At 40.5% G+C, this 22,587-nt stretch overlaps 1 protein-coding gene across 3 annotated transcripts in view; it reads left to right on the top strand.

Annotated features, from left to right (window-relative positions):
• The window catches only part of LEO1 (LEO1 component of Paf1/RNA polymerase II complex), a 73,051-nt gene extending 53,829 nt beyond the window's left edge, over window positions 1–19,222 (top strand). For 2 of the 3 annotated variants that reach the window (XM_040492705.1, XM_040492706.1), the window contains exons 7-12: window positions 4,406–4,500; window positions 5,062–5,196; window positions 6,316–6,451; window positions 8,879–9,065; window positions 10,709–10,806; window positions 18,984–19,222. In XM_040492705.1, the coding sequence (XP_040348639.1) occupies window positions 4,406–4,500; window positions 5,062–5,196; window positions 6,316–6,451; window positions 8,879–9,065; window positions 10,709–10,806; window positions 18,984–19,088 (756 nt within the window). In that variant the 3' untranslated portion in view covers window positions 19,089–19,222. The remainder of the gene's footprint in view (window positions 1–4,405; window positions 4,501–5,061; window positions 5,197–6,315; window positions 6,452–8,878; window positions 9,066–10,708; window positions 10,807–18,983) is intronic. The other variant, XM_040492704.1, reaches the window with a different exon arrangement.
• Window positions 19,223–22,587: the final 3,365 nt, after the last annotated feature.

Raw genomic sequence — 22,587 nt, 5'->3', positions numbered from 1 at the left:
CCACATATGAGTGAAATCATATCATATTTGGGGCACCTGGGTGGCTTAGTCATTTAAGCGGCAGTCTTCAGTTCAGGTCATGATCTTGCGGTTTGTGGGTTCAAACCCCACATTGGGCTCTGTGCTGACAGCTCAGAGTCTGGAGCCTGCTTCAGATTCTGTGTCTCCCTGTGTCTCTGCCCCTCCCTCTCTCGTGCTCTGTCTCTCTCTCTCCCTCTCTCAAAAAAAAAAAAAAAAAATTAAAAAAAAAAGGGTAAGACTCATATCTAAATATTAAAAGAAATCATATGATATTTATCTCTCTCTTATTCCACTTAGCATAATACACTCTAGTTTCATCCATGTTGCAAATGGGAAGATTTAATTCTTTTTCATTGCCAAGTAATATTCCAGTGTGTGTGTGTGTGTGTGTGTGTGTGTGTGTGTGTGTGTGTGTGCGCGCGCGCGCATGTGTGCACATGCGCGTGTGTGTGCATGTGTGTACACCACATCTCCTGTATCCATTCATCAGTCTATGGCCATTTGGGCTCTTTCCATAATTTGGTTGTTGTTCATTGTGCTGCTGTAAACATTGGGGTGTATGTGCCCCTTCAAATCAGCATTGTTTTTTATCCTTTGGATAAATCCTTAGTAGTGCAATTGCTGGGTTGTAAAGTAGTTCTATTTTAAATTTTTTGAGGATCCTCATACTGTTTTCCAGAGTGGCTGAACCAGTTTGCGTTCCCACCAACAGTGCAAAAGTGTTCCCCTTTCTCTGCATCCTTGCCAACCTTTGTTGTTTCCCGAGTTGTTAATTTTTCCCATTCTGACAGGTATGAGGTGGTACCTCATTGTGGTTTTGATTTGTATTTCCCTGATGATGAGTGATGTTGAGCATTTTTTCATGTGTCAGTTGGCCGTCTGGCTGTCATCTTTGGAGAAGTGTCTGTTCATGTCTTTTGCCCATTTCTTCCCTGGATTAATTTGTTTTTTGGGTGTTGAGTTTGACAAGTTCTTTATAGATTTTGAATACTAAACCTTTATCTGATATGTGATTTGCAAATATCTTCTCCCATTCTGTCGGTTACCTTTTAGTTATGGTGATTATTTTGTTCTCTTTTTAAAAGTCTCTTACCTATTTTGACTGCTGTTGAAATAAAGAGGTCATGAAACCCAGAAAAAAAAAAAAAAGAATCTTTTGTGGTTTTTTCCCTCTCTCTCTTTCCTCTTTCCTCTTTTTTGTTTATTAAATTTCACATGTCAGAGAAATAGGGTATTTGTCTTTGTCTGACTTCACTTAGCATAATACGCTCTAACTTCATCCACATCATTGCAAGTGGCAGTATTTCATTCTTTTTGATGGCTGAGTATATTCCATTGTAGATACATATATATACATATATATATACACACACACACACACACACACCACATCTTTATTCATCAGTTGATGGACATTTGGACTCTTTCCATAGTTTGGCTATTGTTGATAATGCTGCTGTAAAGATCAGATAATGCTGCTAAAAAGATCAGGATGCATGTATCCCTTTCACTCTGTAATTTTGTATCTTTTGGGTAAATACCTAGTAGGGCAAATTGCTGGGTCGTAGCGTACTTCTATTGTTAACTTTAAAAAAAATTTTTTTTCTGTTTATTTTTGAGAGATAGAGCATGTGTGAGTGGGGGATGGGCAGAGAGAGGGAGACAGAGGATCCAAAGTGGGCTCCATGCTGACAGCAGAAAACCCAGGAAGGGGCTTGAACTCAGGAACTGTGAGATCATGACCTGAGCCAAAGTCAGATGCTTAACCAACTGAGCCACCCAGATGCCCCTATTTTTAATTTTTTGAGGAGCCTCCGTACTGTTCTCCAGAGTGGCAATACCAGTTTGAATTCCTACCAACAGTGCAAAAGGGTTCCCTGTTCTCCACATCCTCGCCAATACCTGTTGTTTCTCGGGTTGTTAATTTTAGCCATTCTTACAGGTGTGAGGTGGTATCTCATTGTGGTTTTGATTTGTATTTCCCTCATGATGAGTGATGTTGAACATCTTTTCATGTGTCTGTTAGCCATCTGGATGTCGTTTTTGGAAAAATGTCTATTCATGTCTTCTGACCATTTCTTCACTGGGTTATTTGTTTCTTGGGTGTTTGATAAGTTCTTTATAGATTTTGGATACTAACCCTTTATTTGATACATCATTTGCAAATATCTTTTCCCATTCCATGGGTGCTTTTTTAGTTTTGTTGACTGCCTCCTTTGCTGTGCAGAAGCTTTTTATGTTGATGAAGTTCCAATAGTTCATTTTTGCTTTTGTTTCCCTTGCCTCCAGTGACTGTCTATTAATAAGAAGTTGCTACAGCTGAGATCAAAGAGGTTGTTGCCTTTGTTCTCCTCTAGGATTTCTATGGTTTCCTGTCTCACATTTAGGTGTTTCATTCATTTTGAATTTATTTTTGTGCATGGTATAAGAAAGTTGGACCCTTTGTTTTTTGAGTGATGTTCTGGAGACTAGCCTGAACATTTTTAAAGAGTTGGTTGGTGGTGTAATTCTTCAAAGAACAGGAATTGGGGTGGAGTGTCTGACTGGCTTACTCGGAAGAGTGTGCGACTCTTGATTTTGGGGTTGTGGCTTTGAGCCCTGTGTTGGGTATAGAGATTACTAAAAAAAAATAACCTTAAAATAAAGAGTAAGGAACCAGGTATGGTTTATATATTTCTATGAGGTCATCCATCTTTAAAGGTATTTTACTGTGTTTTTCATCCTGATAGGGTAGGACCTAGCAGTGTATTCTATCATAGCTTCATTCTAATTTGAATCACCTTCTATAATAGAAAACATTTTTCACAATGGCTCCTCAGTTAATAATGGCCCATATATGTGTGTGTGTGTTTTTGTTTGAGAGGGAGGGTAGGAATAGGGATAGATTGTTTTGTTTTTATGTCTTTATTAAGGAAATTTTTAAACACATTACAAATATAATGAGAACTGTATAATGAACTCTGATGTAACCATCACTCGGTGGTTGGACAATTTTGTTTCGTCTGTATTCCTTACCCCACCTTACCCAGACTTTTAAACAATCTCAGATATGTCATTTTATTTCATTCATGAATATTGAGTTCTTTCATCAGCCTACTTCATAATTGTTTTAAGTTTATTTATTTTTTAATGTTTATTTATTTTTGAAGGAGAGAGAGAGCATGAATCGGGGAGGGGCAGAGAGAGAGGGAAACACAATTCGAAGCAGGATCCGGGCTCTGGGCTATCCCATAGAGCCCGATGCAGGGCTCGAACTCACAGGCTGCAAGATCATAACCTGAGCCGAAGTCAGACGCCCAACTGATTGAGCCACCCAGGCGCCCCAGGTTTATTTTTTTAGTAATCTCTATACCAACCTGTGGCTCGAACTCATGGCCCCAAGATCAAGGGTCGCTTGCTCTTCCGATTGAGCCGGCCAGGCACCCCCATAGTTGTTTATATAGAGAAGAATAAAAAGGAAAGTGGAAAAACTGGAAGGGAACCATTAGGACTGTGTTGCAAAGACAGTCACAGCTAACAGTGGACATCCAGAAAGTCTAAGTGGGAATGGGAGCAGCTGCTTTTCAGGTTGATGGTGAGGGAATAGGCATAGGGAAGCATGGGCTTAGATCAGTTTTCAAAATACTGACTTCGTTTTGTTGCCATCTTGATTCATATTCTCTTTATCTTTGTGAGTATGTGTTTTTAAATTTTTTCACTCTCATTTCAGTGGCTTTCCAGGATGCAGCAGTGATAAACTACATGCATTTAATGTGCTATGATTTCCTGGTAGTCCCATTGAGTTTAATTTCAATAGCAGTGGTTTTCATTTTAGGAAGCTTTTGAATATTTTCCACATCTGCCTGCCATTTCCCCTACATGCAATTAAGATAACGTTAGACTCTAAACCTGCTCAAAAACTAGGGTTTTAATCTTTCCAGGATGCTGCTTTTTCCTTACCCATATTTAGGGAGCTTCTCTATTTCCCTAGGTTTTTGGTCCCATATTTATTTGGTTTTTTAGCTGTGTGAAAGAACCTGCTTTATACAGGGAGCTTCAGGTCTAAATTGCTACCTTCTGTGGCCTCAAGTCTTTATCTCTTGTCCCGATAGCTCTTATTGTATCTTAACACATCCAGGGTTATGACAGACTTAGCATTAGCTCAAATGCTCTGGCATTCAGTCCCCTTTGTGATTCCAGCTCTAGGAGTTGAGAAATTCACTTAAGCTAATTGTTTTTCCTGTTGATAACGTATCCAGCATCTCTAGGTGATTAAAACAAAAGGGTTTCAATGTTGTCTGTTTTTCTGTCACTATGTGTGTATGCTTATTCTACAATTCTATGTCTCTTGAGGAGAAAGGAAGCATAAAGTACAGTACTCTAAGGCACTTGTGTTTTAAAACAGGTAGAAAATACTATAAGATGGAGGACACGCCGGGATGAGGAAGGAAATGAAATTAAAGAAAGCAATGCTCGGATAGTCAAGTGGTCAGATGGAAGGTGAGTCCGAAACACCTAGAATGCGACTAGGAGGGATCAAACTTTAGAATAAAACTTTATTTTTTGGATACCTCATATTAAAGAATTTCCATTGCTAAGCCTTGGCATTGCACAGAAATCCTGAGAGAAATAAATAGGTAGTTGAAGGTTGAGGGGGCTGGTGAAACACATTAAAAGTAGGCCAAAGATGTGATCGTCCTTGCTGGCTATAGTATGGTTGTTTGGAAATGTTAGACCAGCTCCCCTCCCCATTGCATGCTGCTCAGAATAAGATGATGTGTCAGAAAAGCTACCTTCCACTGGGAAAGTAGTAGAGGCTGAGTAAATGTCATAGTATGTTTAAAGGCTGAGTAAAAGTCATAGTATGTTTTCCTTCGGAACGTACTTCGTTGGTAAACATGAAAACAACATGTTTTGCTTCTTTGTAGGTTGTTTTTCACATCATCCTGGCTTCTTTACTCTTTCCTTCTGAAAGTAGCAGTTGTATCACATTTTAAGTAAAATAAAATCGTAGAATGAAAGCTTTATGACTTTAATGTATGAAGTGTTTCTTCTTTTCAGCATGTCTCTGCATTTAGGCAACGAAGTGTTTGATGTTTACAAAGCTCCACTGCAGGGAGATCACAACCATCTTTTTATAAGACAAGGTACTGGTCTACAGGGACAAGCTGTTTTTAAAACCAAACTCACATTCAGGTAACTATTATCAACTACAATATTTATTACGGTAAAAGCAGTGAATATAGATATTGTCCAAATTACTTGACTCCTGATTGAATATAACCTTCTGTATAGTTCACCAAAGACCAAGGTCTGGGTCTCAACTCTGAAGATTCAAACGCTATTTTGTCAGGTACACTAAAAGTTGCTCTTTCACAGGGAACCAAGTCATGCTAATCGAACTTACAGGAGACTGTTATGTAAATCAGAATGTTAATTTATTCCAGTGGTTACTATAGCTTCCAGGGGGTCTAGAATACTTGCTGGTCAGTGTCTTTTTTATTTCCCCCCCAATAAAATTGATCTGGAAGACTAACTGATAACTGGAGGTTGGTAGTGTACATGTGGTCAGAGGAAAGGCAACGAGTTGGGTGTCAAGGCTGGGGTCCTCCTGTTCTTTAGGCTGCTGTGTCCAGACCACTCTGGGGGTGTGTCCCCCATGCAGCCCAGAGTACTCAGGTCAGTTGGTGAGAGCATTCCCCTTCTTTAGACTGTGTAGGCACTACGGTGAAATGTTCGCATTTTTCTTTTCTTGATTCTAAGCAGATCATCCTCCTTGGGTAATGTTTATCTTTAGAGAGGACACAGTAATCTTGATTGCGACTTAGCTTTTTGAAAACTGCAATGGTCAAAAGTCTAGGCTTCAGAATCAGACCTATATTTCAGTTCCATTTCCACATATGCAACCTTGTGCAATTTTCTCAACTTCTCTGCCTCAGTTTCCTAATACATAAAATCATTATTTTCATAGAGTAGCTGTGACAGTGAAATCATATAACTTGTAAAACGCAAAGCACTGTGCTCAGCAAATCTCCTTGAGTTTATGTATTTATGGATTCTGGAGGGTGATAATGCCTTGTCAAGCCTTTTTTACTCCAGCTTTTGTTTCTTACTTTCTTTTGAGATAAGAATGTTTCAGTGAGCCACAGAATGGAGAAATTTTGGAATCCTCTCACCTGGCGTGTGCAGTTTAGTGTCCCTGCCTGTTTTTCCCTAGAAGATAAGAATGGTTTCTGGTCTGTTGTTTTTGTGATGTTGATGTGACTGGCTCACAGATGTATTTGGTAAACAGGCATTTTTGTTCATTTCTTGCAGACCTCACTCTACAGACAGCGCCACACATAGGAAGATGACCCTGTCACTTGCAGATAGATGTTCAAAGACACAGAAGATTAGAATCTTACCAATGGCTGGCCGTGATCCTGAGTGCCAGCGCACTGAAATGATTAAGGTACTTTTTTGCTAAGCTCTATCCTGGGATTTTGGGTACAGGCATACCTCAGAGAGACTGCAGGTTTGGTTCCAGACCTCTGCAATAAAGCAAATCAAATCGTTTTTTTTGTTTCCCAGTACATGTAAAAATTATGTTTACATCATATTGTAGTCTATGTAAAAACAATTTTTTAATGTTTATTTATTTATTTTTGAGAGAGAGAGAGAGACAGAGCATGAACAGGGGAGGGGCAGAGATAGAGGGAGACACAGAATCCAAAGCAGGCTCCAGGCTCTGAGCTGACAGCACAGAGCCTGATGCGGGGCTTGAACTCACGAACTGTGAGATCATGACCTGAGCTGAAGTCAGATGCTTAACTGAGTCACCTAGTCGCCCCCCCCCGCCTTTTTAAATCTTTTTATATCATACTGTAATCTATTAAATGTGCAATAGCATTATACCTACAAAAATATGTAGATACCTTAACTTAAACATATTTTTTGCTAAAATATGCAAACCATCATCTAAACTTTTTAGCAAGTCATAACCACTCATCAGAGATCACCATAACAAATATAATAAGGAAAAAGTTTGAAATGTTGCAAGAATTACCAAAATGTGACACAGAAACACAAGGTGAGCAAATAAATGCCGTAAGAAAAATTATGCCTATAGACTTGTTCAGCACAGGGTTGCCGTAAACCTTCAAAGTGCAATAAAATGAGGTATAGCTATATATTAAGAATAGTATTTCCCAAAACTTTGTTTCTCATCTCTTCTTTGAGTACCTTTTTTTCTTTCCAGCTGACATGAACAGGAAGCTGGATCAATTTCCTAAGCATTTGGCAAACAAGAGTGATGTGGTGATGGTCATAAAACAGACACAAGGGTTTGGGTTTTCTCTGACCAGGTCCTCAGGGTTTAGTAACAAACTGATCACTGAAAGGATCTGAACTTTTGCATATAATTTCAAAGATGATTTAGTGAATCGATGTCAAAAGTTAGTGGAAATGCCAGAGATGTAGTCTAAAATAGAATAATAATAGACCAGAAGTTTAAGTGGGAATATGCCTCAAGGAGAATCAAGCAGAGTAGCTGGTGGTTTTTAAGGTCCGTTTATAATGTTCTACCTACTAGGTTTTCAAATCCAGTTAGCTACAAAGTCAATTCTGGGGCATTGTTTGTAAATGATGGGAGTATAATGCTTTTATCAACTCCTGTGGCCTTTTGTGCAGCGTTTGCTTTAAGAAGCCGAATGCAGCAGTATAGTTTCATGCTTTCTCTTCTCTATCTTCTCTGATATCTGCTAGATCTCTCCCATTGCCCTTCCTGCTTCGTGTGGTTTTGTTCCTTGGTGCACCAGGGCACAGTGAGGCTAAGACACTCTGGTTGCCTCAGGGCCTTTCTTACCGATCTCATTATCAGACTCCTGTCAGACTCTGCTGATGATCTGGCCCTGGGCCCCTTATATTTTGTTCAAGGAGGCAGGTTAACTAAACCAGATTCATAGCAGTGCCTAACCTAGTGGGGTGTAGGTACACTGGCTTTGGGGCCTGACTTCTTGCTCCACTATCCCACCTTTTCTGCTCAAGCCAACGCAGCTGGAGGAACCTTCAGACTCTAGTCTCAGCATGATTAGAAGAGCCCTCTGGATTACCTTACAAGATCCCCCCTAACCGTCTTCCACTTCCCCAGTTTCCATGAAAATGCACAAGGAATGAACTGGTTGGTTCTTAATCCCTGTTATACTGAATACAATAGTACAACCTTAATGAAAAATTTGCTGCATAGAATGTTTACCAACGTATAGTTGTATGCAGTAATATAGAGCATTTAAATTAGAAATTCAAAGAAATGCCATAATCTCTCATATTGTGTCTCTGTCTTGTGAACACCAGTGTGTGGATCGCCAGGCAGGGAAGGGTGCGAAGGGTGTGAAAGTTCTACTTTGGGGCTCAGGGACCCTCCCCTGCCAGCACCTCCCCATCCTGTCATCAGGAGCGACGGGGAGCTCTCTGGGGTGAGGGGCCCTGACAGGAATATGTGAGCACCATTGTAGTTTGATGGAGCCTGAGCAAGTTGGGTTGTCTGTCTCAGGGATTAACAGAAACGGACGCCCTCAGGCGTCCACTGGGCAAGGATGAGGTTCTTCAGGCTGGTTGCTGCTCTCCAGACTCTGACTGACGCTGCAGCTCCCAGGGCCGTGCCTGTGCCAGTTCTGATCGGCCGCTGGTGCGAGAGAGCCCTCGGCCTCTTCACCCTGTGTTACCTTCACGCCTTAGAACTAAAGAGAGTGATCGCTGTGTGGTAACAGGTATAGAATGGAGACAACTAGGTGTTATCCTGGGCTGGGCATTCATATATTCTTTAGAGTAAAAGTAGTTTCAGGTGGGCAGTAAACTAGTTCATTTTTCAAAGTTCACTATTTTATTTCCTTCTTTACAGAAAGAAGAAGAACGTTTGAGGGCTTCTATTCGTAGGGAGTCTCAGCAGCGCCGAATGAGAGAGAAGCAGCACCAGCGGGGACTGAGTGCTAGTTACCTAGAACCTGATCGATATGACGAGGAGGAGGAAGGCGAGGAGTCCATCAGCTTGGCTGCCATTAAAAACCGATATAAAGGGGGCATTCGAGGTGAGTGTGCAGAAGTTAAATTTCATAATTTCAGGGTTCAGGAACTTATCTTTGCATTTGGCCTACTCTGAATGCCCAGTCACTGGACATTTCATCTTTAAGGAATCCGTGGAATGAGTGATACATTTCAAGAGTTACTAAACCAGACATTGCAGAATTCTTCCAGGTGAACCTGAAGGGGTGGGAACTGCTGCCTTGTTCTTACTGAAGGAACAGAAACTTTGAGAGGTCGAGTAACTTGCCCAAAGATGCATAGTTAGTAAGTGGACGGTTCTTGAACCAGGCTCATATGACTTCTGGGGCATCTGTCTCAGTCCCAGTACTGCATCCAGAGATTTCCCCACAGCCCACGGCAAGGCAAGCTGCTGGAAAGCAGACTGAACCCGAGGTAGAAGACTTGGCCTGGGTTCCCGACCTGAGCCGGCTCTAGTCTCGCTTCTGCCACTCTTCTGTTGGATTGATGACTTCTCAAAAGTTACAATACCTACCTTCTATTAACCTCATTAGAAAAAAGCCAACCTATTAATAATAGTATTTACAATAGGAGGTTTTGAGAATTGAATGATGTCATACATACACAGTACTTTGCCCAGCACCTGGCACATTCAAGTACTAAAGAAATGAAACCTAAAACCATTGTTGTTATTCTTACTAGTCGTCAGCTTTAGGCAAATGACTTCATATCTCTGAATATCGTGTTCCCTTTCTGTAAAATGAGACTCTAATCCCCCCTAGGTTAGCCCGAGAGAGCTTTGGGAACCACTGTACAATGTAAGATACACCGTGGGTGACCATACATCCTAGTTTTGTCCTTATTGAGTGACAGATTTTAAGAGCACCAAAATTTCCCCTCTGTCATCCTATAAAACACCTTTTTCCTTTCCTTGCAGTGACTGCATTTGTTCTGGTGAGCTGTTTCATCCTTCTTTCCTACCTATTAATTATTTTGGGACTAGAGTACAGAGGCGATTTTTTTGTTAGTGCTAATTTCCCACAAAAAAGATTAGTTACAGAAATAAACCACATGAATACTAAATAAAAACAAAAAAATTGAGGATGCTTTCGGTTCACCAGAGATTGAAAACCTACCTGACAAGTTCATTAGCATTCAGTTCAGTTCCAGGGTAGGCTCTGGGTTCTCAGACAAGGGGGTTGGTCTAAAGTCAGCTGCTCTTGATTCCATCCTGAGGTTCACCTGGGCTGGGGCATTAGCGCAGACTGTTACTCCTCTCCATCTCCCTTTGAAATGGCCATCTGGCATCAAATGGTCTTCTCAGGACCAGGACTCCATCCCTTGATTTGATTTTCAAAGCTTATTTTGGGATTTAGTTATCTCCCAGGAAAGAATGAATCAGGCGTCCATAGGTTATTCTGGAAGAATAATAGTGTTTGTGTCTTTAGTGACCTTGCACACAGCTTTTTTAATACTTAATAGTGGTCAGATGAACCATTCTTGTATTATGAGAGGACAAGTGCTTCATTTCAACATATTAAATCTTACATTGATTTTTAAATCCAAAAAATTTTAATGATTTGTTTCTTGCAAAAATATACAAAAGGAATGAAAGATATTCTTCAGAAGAACTCAGAAATGAACAAATCACTGTCTGAAAATCACTCACAAATCATTCCTTTGCTTTCAGAGGAACGAGCCAGAATCTATTCATCAGACAGTGATGAGGGATCAGAAGAAGACAAGGCTCAAAGATTACTCAAAGCAAAAAAACTGACCAGTGATGAGGTAAAACCAAATTTGTTCAATTGTAGGGCGTTACCCTGTATGCTTGAGTCCACTACTGGAATGAAGAAGAACTCACAGCCTAGAAACACAGATGTGTCTGTACACTTCACTGAGAAATAAATGTAGTGACAGGACCAGGAGTGACCCAGAGGGTCTGAGCCCTGTGATCAGGTGCGTGTTGGAAGGTGGCTCAGAGAGGAAGACCCCTCGCTGATGTTGAAGAAAGTGTTAGCTTGTGGGGCACATCAGCCAGGCGGGCATTCTAGGTGGATGAAAAGGCCTGTGAGAAAGTGTGCGGGGCCCTGAGATGGCAAGGCTTGACTAGAAACTAGATATCATTCAGTGTGGGTAGATCAGAAGGTTTATTTATCTCTTCTTTCTTTTGTCTATTTTCAATACATTTTTAAAAATTTTAATTTTTTAACTTACATCCAAGTTAGTTAGCATATAGTGCAACAATGATTTCAGGAGTAGATTCCTTAATTCCTCTTACTCATTTAGCCCATCCCCCCTCCCACAACCCCTCCAGTAACCCTCTGTTTGTTCTCCATATTTAAGAGTCTCATGTTTTGTCCCTTCCCTGTTTTTATATTATTTTTCCTTCCCTTCCCTTATGTTCATCTGTTTTGTATCTTAAAGTCCTCATATGAGTGAAGTCATATGATATTTGTTTTTCTCTAATTTCACTTAGCATAATACCTTCTAGTTCCATCCATGTAGCTGCAGATAGCAAGATTTCATTCTTCGTGATTGCCGAGTAATACTCCATATCTTCTCCATATATATACCACGTCTTCTTTATCCATTCATCCATCGATGGGCATTTGGGCTCTTTCCATACTTTGGCTATTGTTGATAGTGCTGCTATAAACATGGGGGTGCATGTGTCCCTTCGAAACAGCACATCTGTATCCCTTTGTATGTGTATCTCTATCCATACAGATGGATACAGCACATCTGTATCCCTTGCATAAATACCTAGTAGTGCAGTTGTTGGGTCATAAAGTAGTTCTATTTTTAATTTTTTGAGGAACCTCCATACTGTTTTCCAGAGTGGCTGCACCAGCTTGCATTCCCACCAGCAGTGCAAAAGAGATGCTCTTTCTCCGCATCCTCGCCAACATCTGTTGTTGCCTGAGTTGTTAATGTTAGCCATTCAGACAGGTGTCAGGTGATATCTCATTGTGGTTTTGGTTTGTATTTCCCTGATGATGAGTGATGTTGAGCATTTTTTCATGTGTCGGTTGGCCATCTGGCTATCATCTTTGGAGAAGTGTCTATTCATGTCTTTTGCCCATTTCTTCACTGGATTATTTGTGCTTTGGGTGTTGAGTTTGACAAGTTCTTTATCAATTTTGGATATTAACCCTTTATCTGATATGTCATTTGCGAATATCTTCTCCCATTCTGTCGGTTACCTTTTTGTTTTGCTGAGTGTTTCCTTTGCTGTGCAGAAGCTTTTTATTTTGATGAGGTCTCAATAGTTCACTTTTGCTTTTGTTTCTCTTGCGTCTGAAGACGTGTTGAGTAAGAAGTTTCTGTGGCCAAGGTCAAAGAGGTTTTTGCCTGCTTTCTTCTCAAGGATTTTGATGGCTTTCTGTCCTACACTTAGGTCTTTCACCCATTTTGAGTTTACTTTTGTGTATGGTGTAAGAAAGTAGTTTAGGTAGGGGCGCCTGGGTGGCTCAGTCAGTTGAGCATCCAATTTCGGCTCAGGTCATGATCTCGCGGCCTGTGAATTGAATGAAGCCCCACATCGGGCTCTGTGCTGACAGCTCAGAGCCTGGAGCCTGCTTCAGATTCTGTGTCTCCATCTCTCTCCCTTCCCCGCTCGTGCTCTGTCTCTCTCTCTCTCTCTCTCTCTCTCTCTCTCTCTCTCAAAAATAAATAAATATTTTCAAAAATTTAAAAAAAAAAAAAAGAAAGTGGTTTAGGTTTATTTTTCTGCATGTCGCTGTCCAGTTTTCTCAGCACCACACGCTGAAGAGACTGTCTTTATTCCATTGGGTATTCTCTTTTGCTTTGTCAAAGATTAGTTGGCTATACATTTTTTTTAATTAATGGAAACAGTTCTTATGGCAGGAAACCCTCTTTTTCTTTAGATGAAGTACTATTTGAATAGTATTGAATAGTTCAATAAATTTAATTTCTATTGAAATAATAATTATTCCAAAGTAATTTTAAAATATCTTAATTCATACTTCTAACAGTAACCTTTTCAAATTGTAAGAGTACAGGTGCTGAAAATTTTAAGTCTTTTTTTGAGATATAAGTGACATGTAACATTAGTTTTAGGTATTGTACAATACAGTGATTCAATCAGTACACGTATGTATTGCAAAATGTTCACTATAGTAAGTTTAGTTAACATTTATTACCACACATAGTTAACAAATTTTTGTTCTTGTGATGAGAACTTTTAAGGTCTGTGCTTTAGCAACTCTCAAGTATATAATACTGCATTAAGTAGAGTCACCATGCTGTACATTCCATCCCCAGGACTTCTTTTAGCTGAGCCTTTTTAGATCTTTATCATTGGTGTTTTTGAATTGTACTGAGGTATCTATTTGGTTTTACTTTTTATTTATCCTTTTTTTTTTTTTAAGTGTATTTATTTTGAGAGAGAGAGAGAAGGGCAGAGGCAGAGAGAGAGAATCCCAAGCAGGCTCTGTTGACAGCATGGACCCAACTGCTGGTTCAACTTCACTAACTGTGAGATCATGACCTGAGCCAAAATCGAGAGTCAGATGCTGAATTGACTGGACCACCCAGTGGCCCCTCCTTTTATTTTTCTGATTGGGATTTGTTCTGAATGTGAATTCATCATCAGTACTGAAAATTTCTCAGTCATCAATTCTTCTGTACTTTTCTTGCTGTCCTTTCTTTCTGAAGCCCTGATTAAATGCATTGTTTAAATTAAATTAAATGCATTTAAATTAAATTAAATGCATGTTACTCCTGTATCCTCCACAACCCTCAAACCATCTTTCATGTTTCCCGTGTCTTCGTCTCTGCACTCTGGGGCATCTCTTCAGAGCTGCCTTCTAGTTCACTACATCTCAAGTTGTTAATCTCTGTCACTCAGGTTTTAACTTAGTTGTTTTAGTTTTCATCTGTAGAAGTTTAGTGTCTTTCTCAAATTGACTGTTGTAAAAACTCCTTCCCCAACTTGTATTTCCAATTTCTCCTTTTTATGTCTTAAAATGTTTTAAAGCTGTATATAGTCTTTTATGTCTGATAATTCCAGTGTCTGAAATCTTTTGTGTGTAATTTTATTGCCTATTTTCTGGCTCTATTTCTTGATGACTGACTTCTCTCATGTATTCTGTGATTAAATGATTGATTTACTTAGCTCAGCTCGATGGGAATTTTGAGGCCTAGATTGATGGGTTCCTACAAAGATGATTTAGATTTGCCTCTTCCAGGTGCATTGAGTATCAGCTACCTGGGATCCCTTTAACCTATACTCTTGGAACTAGGTCTTTTTAGATTACCTGAAAGTATGAATTCTGACTTCATGTTATGAATTTTCTTAGAATCAGTTAATTAATTTTTCTGTTTATTTTTTAATAATGACAGATATTATGTGATGGGATCATTCTGTGAAAGCAGCTTTCTCATACTACTTGGGTCTAGGTTATTTTTTTTCCTCCAAAATCCTGTTCATTCTTCAAAGAATTCAATTACATATAACCTTGTGAAAATTGAGAATGCCAGGTTTTTCTTTTATTTTTTTATGTTATTACTTTTTTAATGTTTGTTTATTCTTGAGAGACAGCACAAGGTGGGGGAGGGGCAGAGAGAGAGGGAGACACAGAATCCGAAGCAGGCTCCAGACTCCTAGCTGTCAGCACATAGCCTGAAGCAGGGCTCGAACTCATGAGCCGTGAGATCATGACCTGAGCCGAAGTTGGATGCTTAACTGACTGAGCTACCCAGGCACCTCTAGATAGAGGATCTTAATGATGCTTTTCCAGTGTGTTGCATTGTTGGCAAACGGGAATCCTCATCTAAGCAGATGCTGTTTTATTTCCTGGCAAGCAGAAACTGTGAATGAAAATTGAGAATTGCCATGGAACTTCTGTTTATTTCTAGTATTCTCAGAAATGAGATTATTAAATGTGATCCATGAAATAGCCTTCTTTTAGGCTGGGAAAACCTGTAACTGCCTGACTTAAAAATGCCTCTTGTGAATGCCTCCTGGCTGTCTGTTACAGGAACTGCCCTCTACCTCCCTTGTCCACATACTCTCTGTTAGGTGTCTTCCTATATCCCTCCCTTCCCCTTTTGTGACAACAAATTATTTCCTCTGCCTGGACCTCCCATCCCCTGGCCACTTTGTCCTTACTACCCCAGCTCAAGTTCTGCCTGTGGATTACAGTCAGGGGGAGGAGTAAGGCTCACACGTGCTCTAGGTCCCTCTCCCTGTTTGCGCACCAAACCCCATCCCGATGCCATGAGCCTGGGTGTGTCTTTGAAATGCAGGGGGATCTGCAGATTCTAAGTTCCCAGGGAACTGCCATTATCAGCAGAGGATATGGGGGAGAGGGCATGAGTCTGGATTGGAATGAACTGGACTGTAGAATCTTGGCCACTTCCACGGCCTTGAACAAGTCATCTCACGTTTCTGCATCTGTTCCCTCATCTCTGCAACGGGATTTATGTTTGCTGCTTGCACGGTTGTTGTAAGACCATAACATACGAAAGTGGATAGCACAGTGACATGTAGTATTTGAATAGGAAACATTAGTTTCCTTTCCCAACAGGGTCAGAGTTACAAAAAAAAGAGAAAAATAGCTTTTTCCCCTCCCTTATTTTTGGAAGTGGTTACAACTTGAGAAACCCTAAATAACTTGAAAGGTAGAAAAATGGGTAAGAGGAGAACCTGTGGAAAAGGGACAAACCCAAGTGGAAAGAAACACAAAGACAGTGGAAGAGAAAGGATTACAGCCTGTTGTTAGCCTTCTCTTCAGATGGAGCAGGTGACCTGCTGAGAAGGATTAGAGTATGGTACCCAGTGGTCTGGTTCCTCTCCCTGCTTCTCTCATGGAACCTTCATTCTCCACATTAGCATCCCTGCCTCACCTGTTAGAGGCCCTTGCCCTCTGTCCATGGGACCCTAGGTGACTTGGAACAGCATAGCCCCAGCTGCCTCTCTTTTGTAGGATTTCCTGTGATTGGGATTAGGAGTATATTTTCCCAGAAGCCTTTGACATTCTTGGTGTTGGTCTCATACTTTCAGACACTTTTTTTTTTTAATTTTTATTTAATTTATTTTTTTAATTTACATCCAAGTTAGCATATAGTGCAACAATGATTTCAGGAGTAGATTCCTTAATGCCTCTTACCCATTTAGCCCATCCCCCCTCCCAATAACTCTCTGTTTGTTCTCCATATTTAAGAGTCTCTTATGTTTTTGTCCCCCTCCCTGTTTTTATATTATTTTTGCTTCCCTTCCTTTATGTTTATCTGTTTTGTATCTTAAAGTCCTCATATGAGTGAAGTCATATGATATTTGTCTTTCTCTGACTAATTTCACTTAGCATAATACCCTCTAGTTCCATCCACATAGTTGCAAATGGCAAGATTTCATTCTTTTTGATTGCCGGGTAATACTCCATTGTGTATGTATGTATATATATGTGTGTATATGTGTATATATGTGTATATATATGTGTATATATATATGTATATATGTGTATATATACACACACACACACACACCACATCTTCTTTATCCATTCATCCATCTGTGGACATTTGGGCTCTTTCCATACTTTGGCTATTGTTGATAGTGTTGCTATAAACATTGGGGTGCATGTTTCTCTTCGAAACAGCACACCTGTGTCCCTTCGATGAATACCTAGTAGTGCAGTTGCTGGGTCATAGAGTAGTTCTATTTTTAATTTTTTGAGGAACCTCCATACTATTTTCCAGAGTGGCTGCACCAGCTTGCATTCCCACCAACAATGCAAAAGAGATCCTCTTTCTCCGCATCTTCGCCAACATCTCTCGTTGCCTGAGTTGTTAATGTTAGCCATTCAGACAGGTGTGAGGTGGTATCTCGTTGTGGTTTTGATTTATATTTCCTGGATGATGAGTGATATTGAGCATTTTTGTGTGTGTGTGTCAGTTGGCCATCTGGATGTCTTCCTTGGAGAAGTATCTATTCATGTCTTTTGCCCATTTCTTCACTGGATTATTTGTGCTTTGGGTGTTGAGTTTGATAAGTTCTTTATCGATTTTGGATATTAACCCTTTATCTGATATGTCATTTGTGAATATCTTCTCCCATTCTGTCGGTTGCCTTTTTGTTTTGCTGAGTGTTTCCTTTGCTGTGCAGAAGCTTTTTATTTTGATGAGATCTCAATAGTTCATTTTTGCTTTTGTTTCTCTTGCGTCTGAAGACGTGTTGAGTAAGAAGTTGCTATGGCCAAGGTCAAAGAGGTTTTTGCCTGCTTTCTTCTCAAGGATTTTGATGGCTTCCTATCTTACATGTAGGACTTTCATCCATTTTGAGTTTATTTTTGTGTATGGTGTAAGAAAGTGGTCCAGGTTCATTCTTCTGCATGTCGCTGTCCAGTTTTCCCAGCACCACTTGCTGAAGAGACTGTCTTTATTCCGTTGAATAGTCTTTCCTACTTTGTCAAAGATGAGTTGGCCCTATGTTTGTGGGTCCATTTCTGGGTTCTCTATTCTGTTCCAATGATCTGAGTGTCTGTTCTTGTGCCAGTACCATACTGCCTTGATGATTACAGCTTAGTAATACAGTTGAAGTCTGTAAGACACTCTCATTTATGTATATTCTTAGATATGTTTTTGGTTAAATAAACTCTGAGAGCTGGTTTATTAGTGTGAAAAAAATTAGCCTTAAAAACACTTAGTAATTATAATTAGTCTTGAAGATAAATTGTTGGAAGACAGCTCCTTCAAAACCATGGGCAGCCTGTTGTTGTGTCTGTATGGACTTGCACTTATAGCTGTGGCAGCAAACCTCGTTTCAGTGTGACGAGTAGTTTTGTCATTTGCGTGTATACATGGCGCAGGGGTTTTCTGTAGCTTGGGTCAGTGTGGCAGAGTCCCACGTGTTTACCATTCACTGGCCTTTTGCAACCTTAGCCTCAGAATATTCACTCTGTTTCATCTTTGAGGAAGCTAGTTAAGCAATTCTGGAGTGTCATATTCTGGATAACTTAGCTATTGATATCTTTGAATTCTATCTGTAAAAATTGTTTTTAGATAACTTCCTGAATTGTTTCTATTAGAACATCATACATGATTTTTAATTTTTTTTTTAATTTACTTTTTTTAAGTTTATTTATTTTGAGAGAGAGAGCACATGCAAGCAGGGTAGGGGCAGAAAGAGGGAGAGAGAGAGAGTGTGCACTCGAGGGAGGGACAGAGAGAGAGGGAGAGAGAGAATCCCAAGCAGGCTCTTCACTGTCAGCACAGAGCCCAACACAAGGCTCGATCCCACAAACCGTGAGATCCTGACCTGAGCCGAAATCCAGAGTCAAACACCTAACCTACTGAGCCACCTAGGTGTCCCAGCATTGTACATGATTTTAAGTAATGCAAACTTGTGTAATAAGCTTTTAATTCAAATATTTTTAAAAATACCTTTATGATGTGAGTTTTTAGTATATCCAAAACAAATCATTAGTTTACAAAATTGATGGTCATTAAAATACTGAATTTTAGGTAATGAAGAGGTGAACTGCTGAAGAAGCAGAGAAAAGTTTAATCACCAGATCATTGTAAAAATATACAACAGGACAAGTGGCTATACAGGCAGACTTCTTTGGGAGAGCCTTGATCCTTTCCAGGGCAAACCTAGTTTCCAGTTTTCTGCATGCCCTTCTCCATGTACAAGGCCTTCCTTCCAAGAGATTGGTGATAATTGCTTAGCTCTTCCTTACAGCCCTGAAGTTGGGTTATTTTATAGTTAGTCTGTAATTAACGCCGGTTAGTTGTCATTTTTGAATGCTTCTAGTACTTAGTAGATTTGAAAACTGGCCATGACCTTCACCACTGGCTTTATGCATCTGGCGAATGTTCTTATTCTAAAAATTGTTTTGTGTTTTCAGAGGATCATTCAGTTCAGAGCTACTTTTGATAAACCTTCTTGTAAATACTCTCTATTGACTACTAGATTTTTAAAAATTTTCTTTGTGTAGGAAGGGGAACCTTCTGGAAAGAGAAAAGCAGAAGATGATGATAAAGCAAATAAAAAGCATAAGAAGTACGTGATCAGTGATGAAGAGGAAGAAGATGATGATTGAAGAAAAATGTGAAAACATTTTATGTATTTTTTGTACAGTTTATTAAATATGTAAACATGAGTTATTTTGATTGAAATGAATTGATTTGCTTTTGTGTAATTTTAATTGTAATAAAAAAAATTTTTAAAGCCAGTCTCTGCTCAGGAAATCTACTTTTCTGAAAGTGAGTTGATTTTTGTATAAGCTTCACATGAGGCCTGAGGTTTCAGTGAACTCCTGCTGCTCTTTCCCTCCCCACCCCCTCATGAAGAAGCTTCCTGGTCAGGGCCGGGTGAGGCAAGTGAGGCATGCTTCTGGGGTGCAGAGTTTTAAAGGCACGGAAAGAGCCTCTGTGATTGTTCGAGTTTGTGGGCTTCTCTAACAGAGTACCACAAACTGGGTAGCTTAAAACTGCAAAAATGTGTTCTTTTACAGTTCTGGAGCTTGGAAATCCTAAGTCAAAATATTGACAGGGCCAGCCTCCATCTAAAGTCTCTAGGGAAGAATCTTCCTTCCTTTGTCCCAGCTTCTGGGGGCTCCTGGCAGTCCCTGGCATTTGGCAGTGTAACTCCAGTCTTTCCTTGGTCTTCACATGGCACATTTCCCCTTGTGTTTGCTCTGTGTCTCTGTATGTGTCCAGGTCTTCCTCTCCTTATAAGGATACCAGTCAGTGGGTTTAGGACCAACCCCAAGTCAGTGGACTTCATCTTAACTAACTATATCTGCAAAGATCCTATTGCCACATAAACTCACATTGGGAAGTTCTGGGTAGATATGAACTTTGTGGGGATTGGGGGGGGGGGGGGGAATCCCTGTTCGGCCCACTATAGTAATCAAGGTAAATAATATCGTGATACAACATCTAAAAAAATTGGAACGAATGCAAAAATCCATGATGAACAAGATATCATTTTTGTAAACAGCATCTGATGACTGGAATTAGGGTAAGGCAAGTGAAACGAGTTGCACAAGTACAGAGCTGGATGGATCCTCGCTTTACTTAAAATTTTAATATTTTCATGGGTTTTTCACACGGAGTTTTAAAAATATTGTGCTGCAGTTTAACTTGATGACTGAGATTCTGGCACCCTTATTTCACCCACGGTGAATGTGTCACTTGTTGCATCCCTGTCCTGGCCCTCGTTTGTCACAGCATGATGCTTGGGATCCAAAGACAAGCACCCAAGAGAGGGAACCAGGGACAAGCTGTATTACCTTTTTTAGGTTTTGTGGCTAGCATGGAAAGTCACATTGAAGTCCAACACATTCTGTTCATTACAAGTGAGTCACTAATCGGAGGGAAATTTGAGTCGATGGAATGGCAAGGAATTTGCAGGTATGTTTTAAATTTAGCACGCACATATGTCTTTTCTGTGGTGTTCTTCTACATACACTGATCTTTCACTTAGGAATGGATTCCACCCTACTTCTCGTGCTGTTGGTACAATCTGGGCGTGGTGGCTGTGGGAGGCTTATCCCGAAATCAGACCATAGAAAAGTGACCTTGAAAGAGAAGGTCCTAAATCACCATTGTGCCACTTTCCTAACACCAAAACCTTCAGTCTCGTGCTGTTTCTTATCAAGTTGAAACTCGTATGCCTGTTTTGTTTTTTTTTTAAGTTACTCATTTGCGAGAACAAGTGAGCAGGGGAGGGGCAGAAAGAGGGGAAGAGAATCCCAGGCAGGATCCAAGCTGTCAGCACAGAGCCCAACATGGGGCTTAATCGCATGAACCGCAAGATCACAACCTGAGCCAAAACCAAGTGTCAGACGCTAAATGGGCTGAGCCACTCAGGTGCCCCTACTTTTTTTAATTTTAAACTAGTAGGCATGTGTGTCCGTTATTATGCTCTTATCTTGCAAGCTTAGTGATGCTGGGGCCAAGTTTCTGTAATCACATTTCATCTTTGCCAGTTGCCCCCTGTTAGGGGGCGCTGGAGGGAGACTGGAAGACTGGATGACAAATAAGAGATTGCTCCTTCCTGTTTGTTTATGGAATTTTCTAGAGGCTTCCTGTCAAGTTGCAGCTTTCCTAAGAGGCCCACAAACACTTCAGTCTCAGCAGAGGCAGTTCCTTCCCACAGCAGCTCTGTCCAATTTGCAGCTTTACCAACACTTGGAGAGCCAGCTTTATAGTACCTGCCCCTCCCAGAGGCATTAGTGCCAGCTGGACACTTTTCTTCCTCAGGTATGAGTTTCAGCTCCATACTGTTTAAGTTTTTAAGTTTAATAATTTCACCTCTTCTCTGTTCCCTCATTTCCAAAAGTGCTAACCTAAGTACAATTTAAAAAAAATTTTAATGTTTATTTTTGAGGAAGACAGCAAGCAGGGGAGAGGCAGAGAGGGATGAGGGCACAATCTGAAGCAGTCTCCGGCTCTGAGCTGTTAGCACAGAGCCCGATGCGGGGCCCGAACTCATGAACTATGAGATCATGACCTGAGCTGAAGTTGGACGCTCAACCGACTGAACCACCCAGGCGCCTCAGTACAATTTTTAAAAAAAATTCTGTATGGATAACTGGTGTGTTTTCTCTTGCCCACTTGGACCTGACCGGGTAGTCCAGGAAACAAATCCTCAAAGAGGCGATTGGTAGGTTAGTTTGGGTTTAAATGCAGGTCTGAGCTTCTCACCGACAGGCAATGGGATTGCTGGTAATCCATGGTGTGGTGGCATGATGAATCAGATTATCTCCTCTATGTTTGAGGGCTTTAATGGCTGCTACACTTTGTTAGGCAGTAGTGATGATTATTTGGACTGTGGTGTGGCATGGATGCTTCTGAGTGCTCTGGAGGACTTACAGAAGAAAATTACAAGCTTAGGTCTTTAAATATTCAGCTCAGGTCATGGTCAGAGAACCAGTGAGTTCATTACAGCCCTAAAAGAATCTTCTATCTCATAATCAGAAGGCCGAGGTAGCAGGATGTTAGACAACATTTAATTGTGCAATTGCAGAATTAAAGCATTAATTGAATCCACAGCTTCTTGGTATCTCTCATGTGAAAGGACATTGGATAGAGAAAGAAACTAGGAGCGGGGTGGTTTGGATGAAGCTGAAAAGCTCGATTTCCTAGTCACTCTGAGACTCCCTTGCTTGTGAGAAGTTTGCTTCCCTAGGTCTGAAGAAACTGATCTTTCCTTGCTTGAAAATGTTGTAATAATGTCACCTGGGGCAGTTTGTATTCTCCTCAAGGCTCACCCTTTGCATGCTGTCTGACCCACTTGTTACCAGCAGACCCAGCGCTACGACCTCCTGAGACTCTGACGAAGAAAGCACGAACTCCCAAATGAGGAAGAACTAGCTTCCCAAAAGAACGGCAAGATTTTGCTGATACAGGGAGAAGCCTAGGGAATATGTGTGGAAGTATATTCTAAGAATGTGAGATGAAGGACAGACTATAACACTAGCATGGGCCAAACTGGTTTGGGTACACTTAGGTACTCTGGATTTGATGTGTTAGCGCATATGGCATATAGCGAGACGCGGCTCTGTAGCTGGTTGGTTAACTAAAACAAACTCA

Source organism: Herpailurus yagouaroundi, unplaced genomic scaffold (assembly GCF_014898765.1).
Source record: "Herpailurus yagouaroundi ecotype Mexico unplaced genomic scaffold, PumYag 184, whole genome shotgun sequence".
NCBI lineage: Eukaryota > Metazoa > Chordata > Mammalia > Carnivora > Felidae > Herpailurus > Herpailurus yagouaroundi.
The sequence above is the reverse complement of the archived record's forward strand: the minus strand, read 5'-3'. Positions and strand labels throughout refer to the sequence as shown.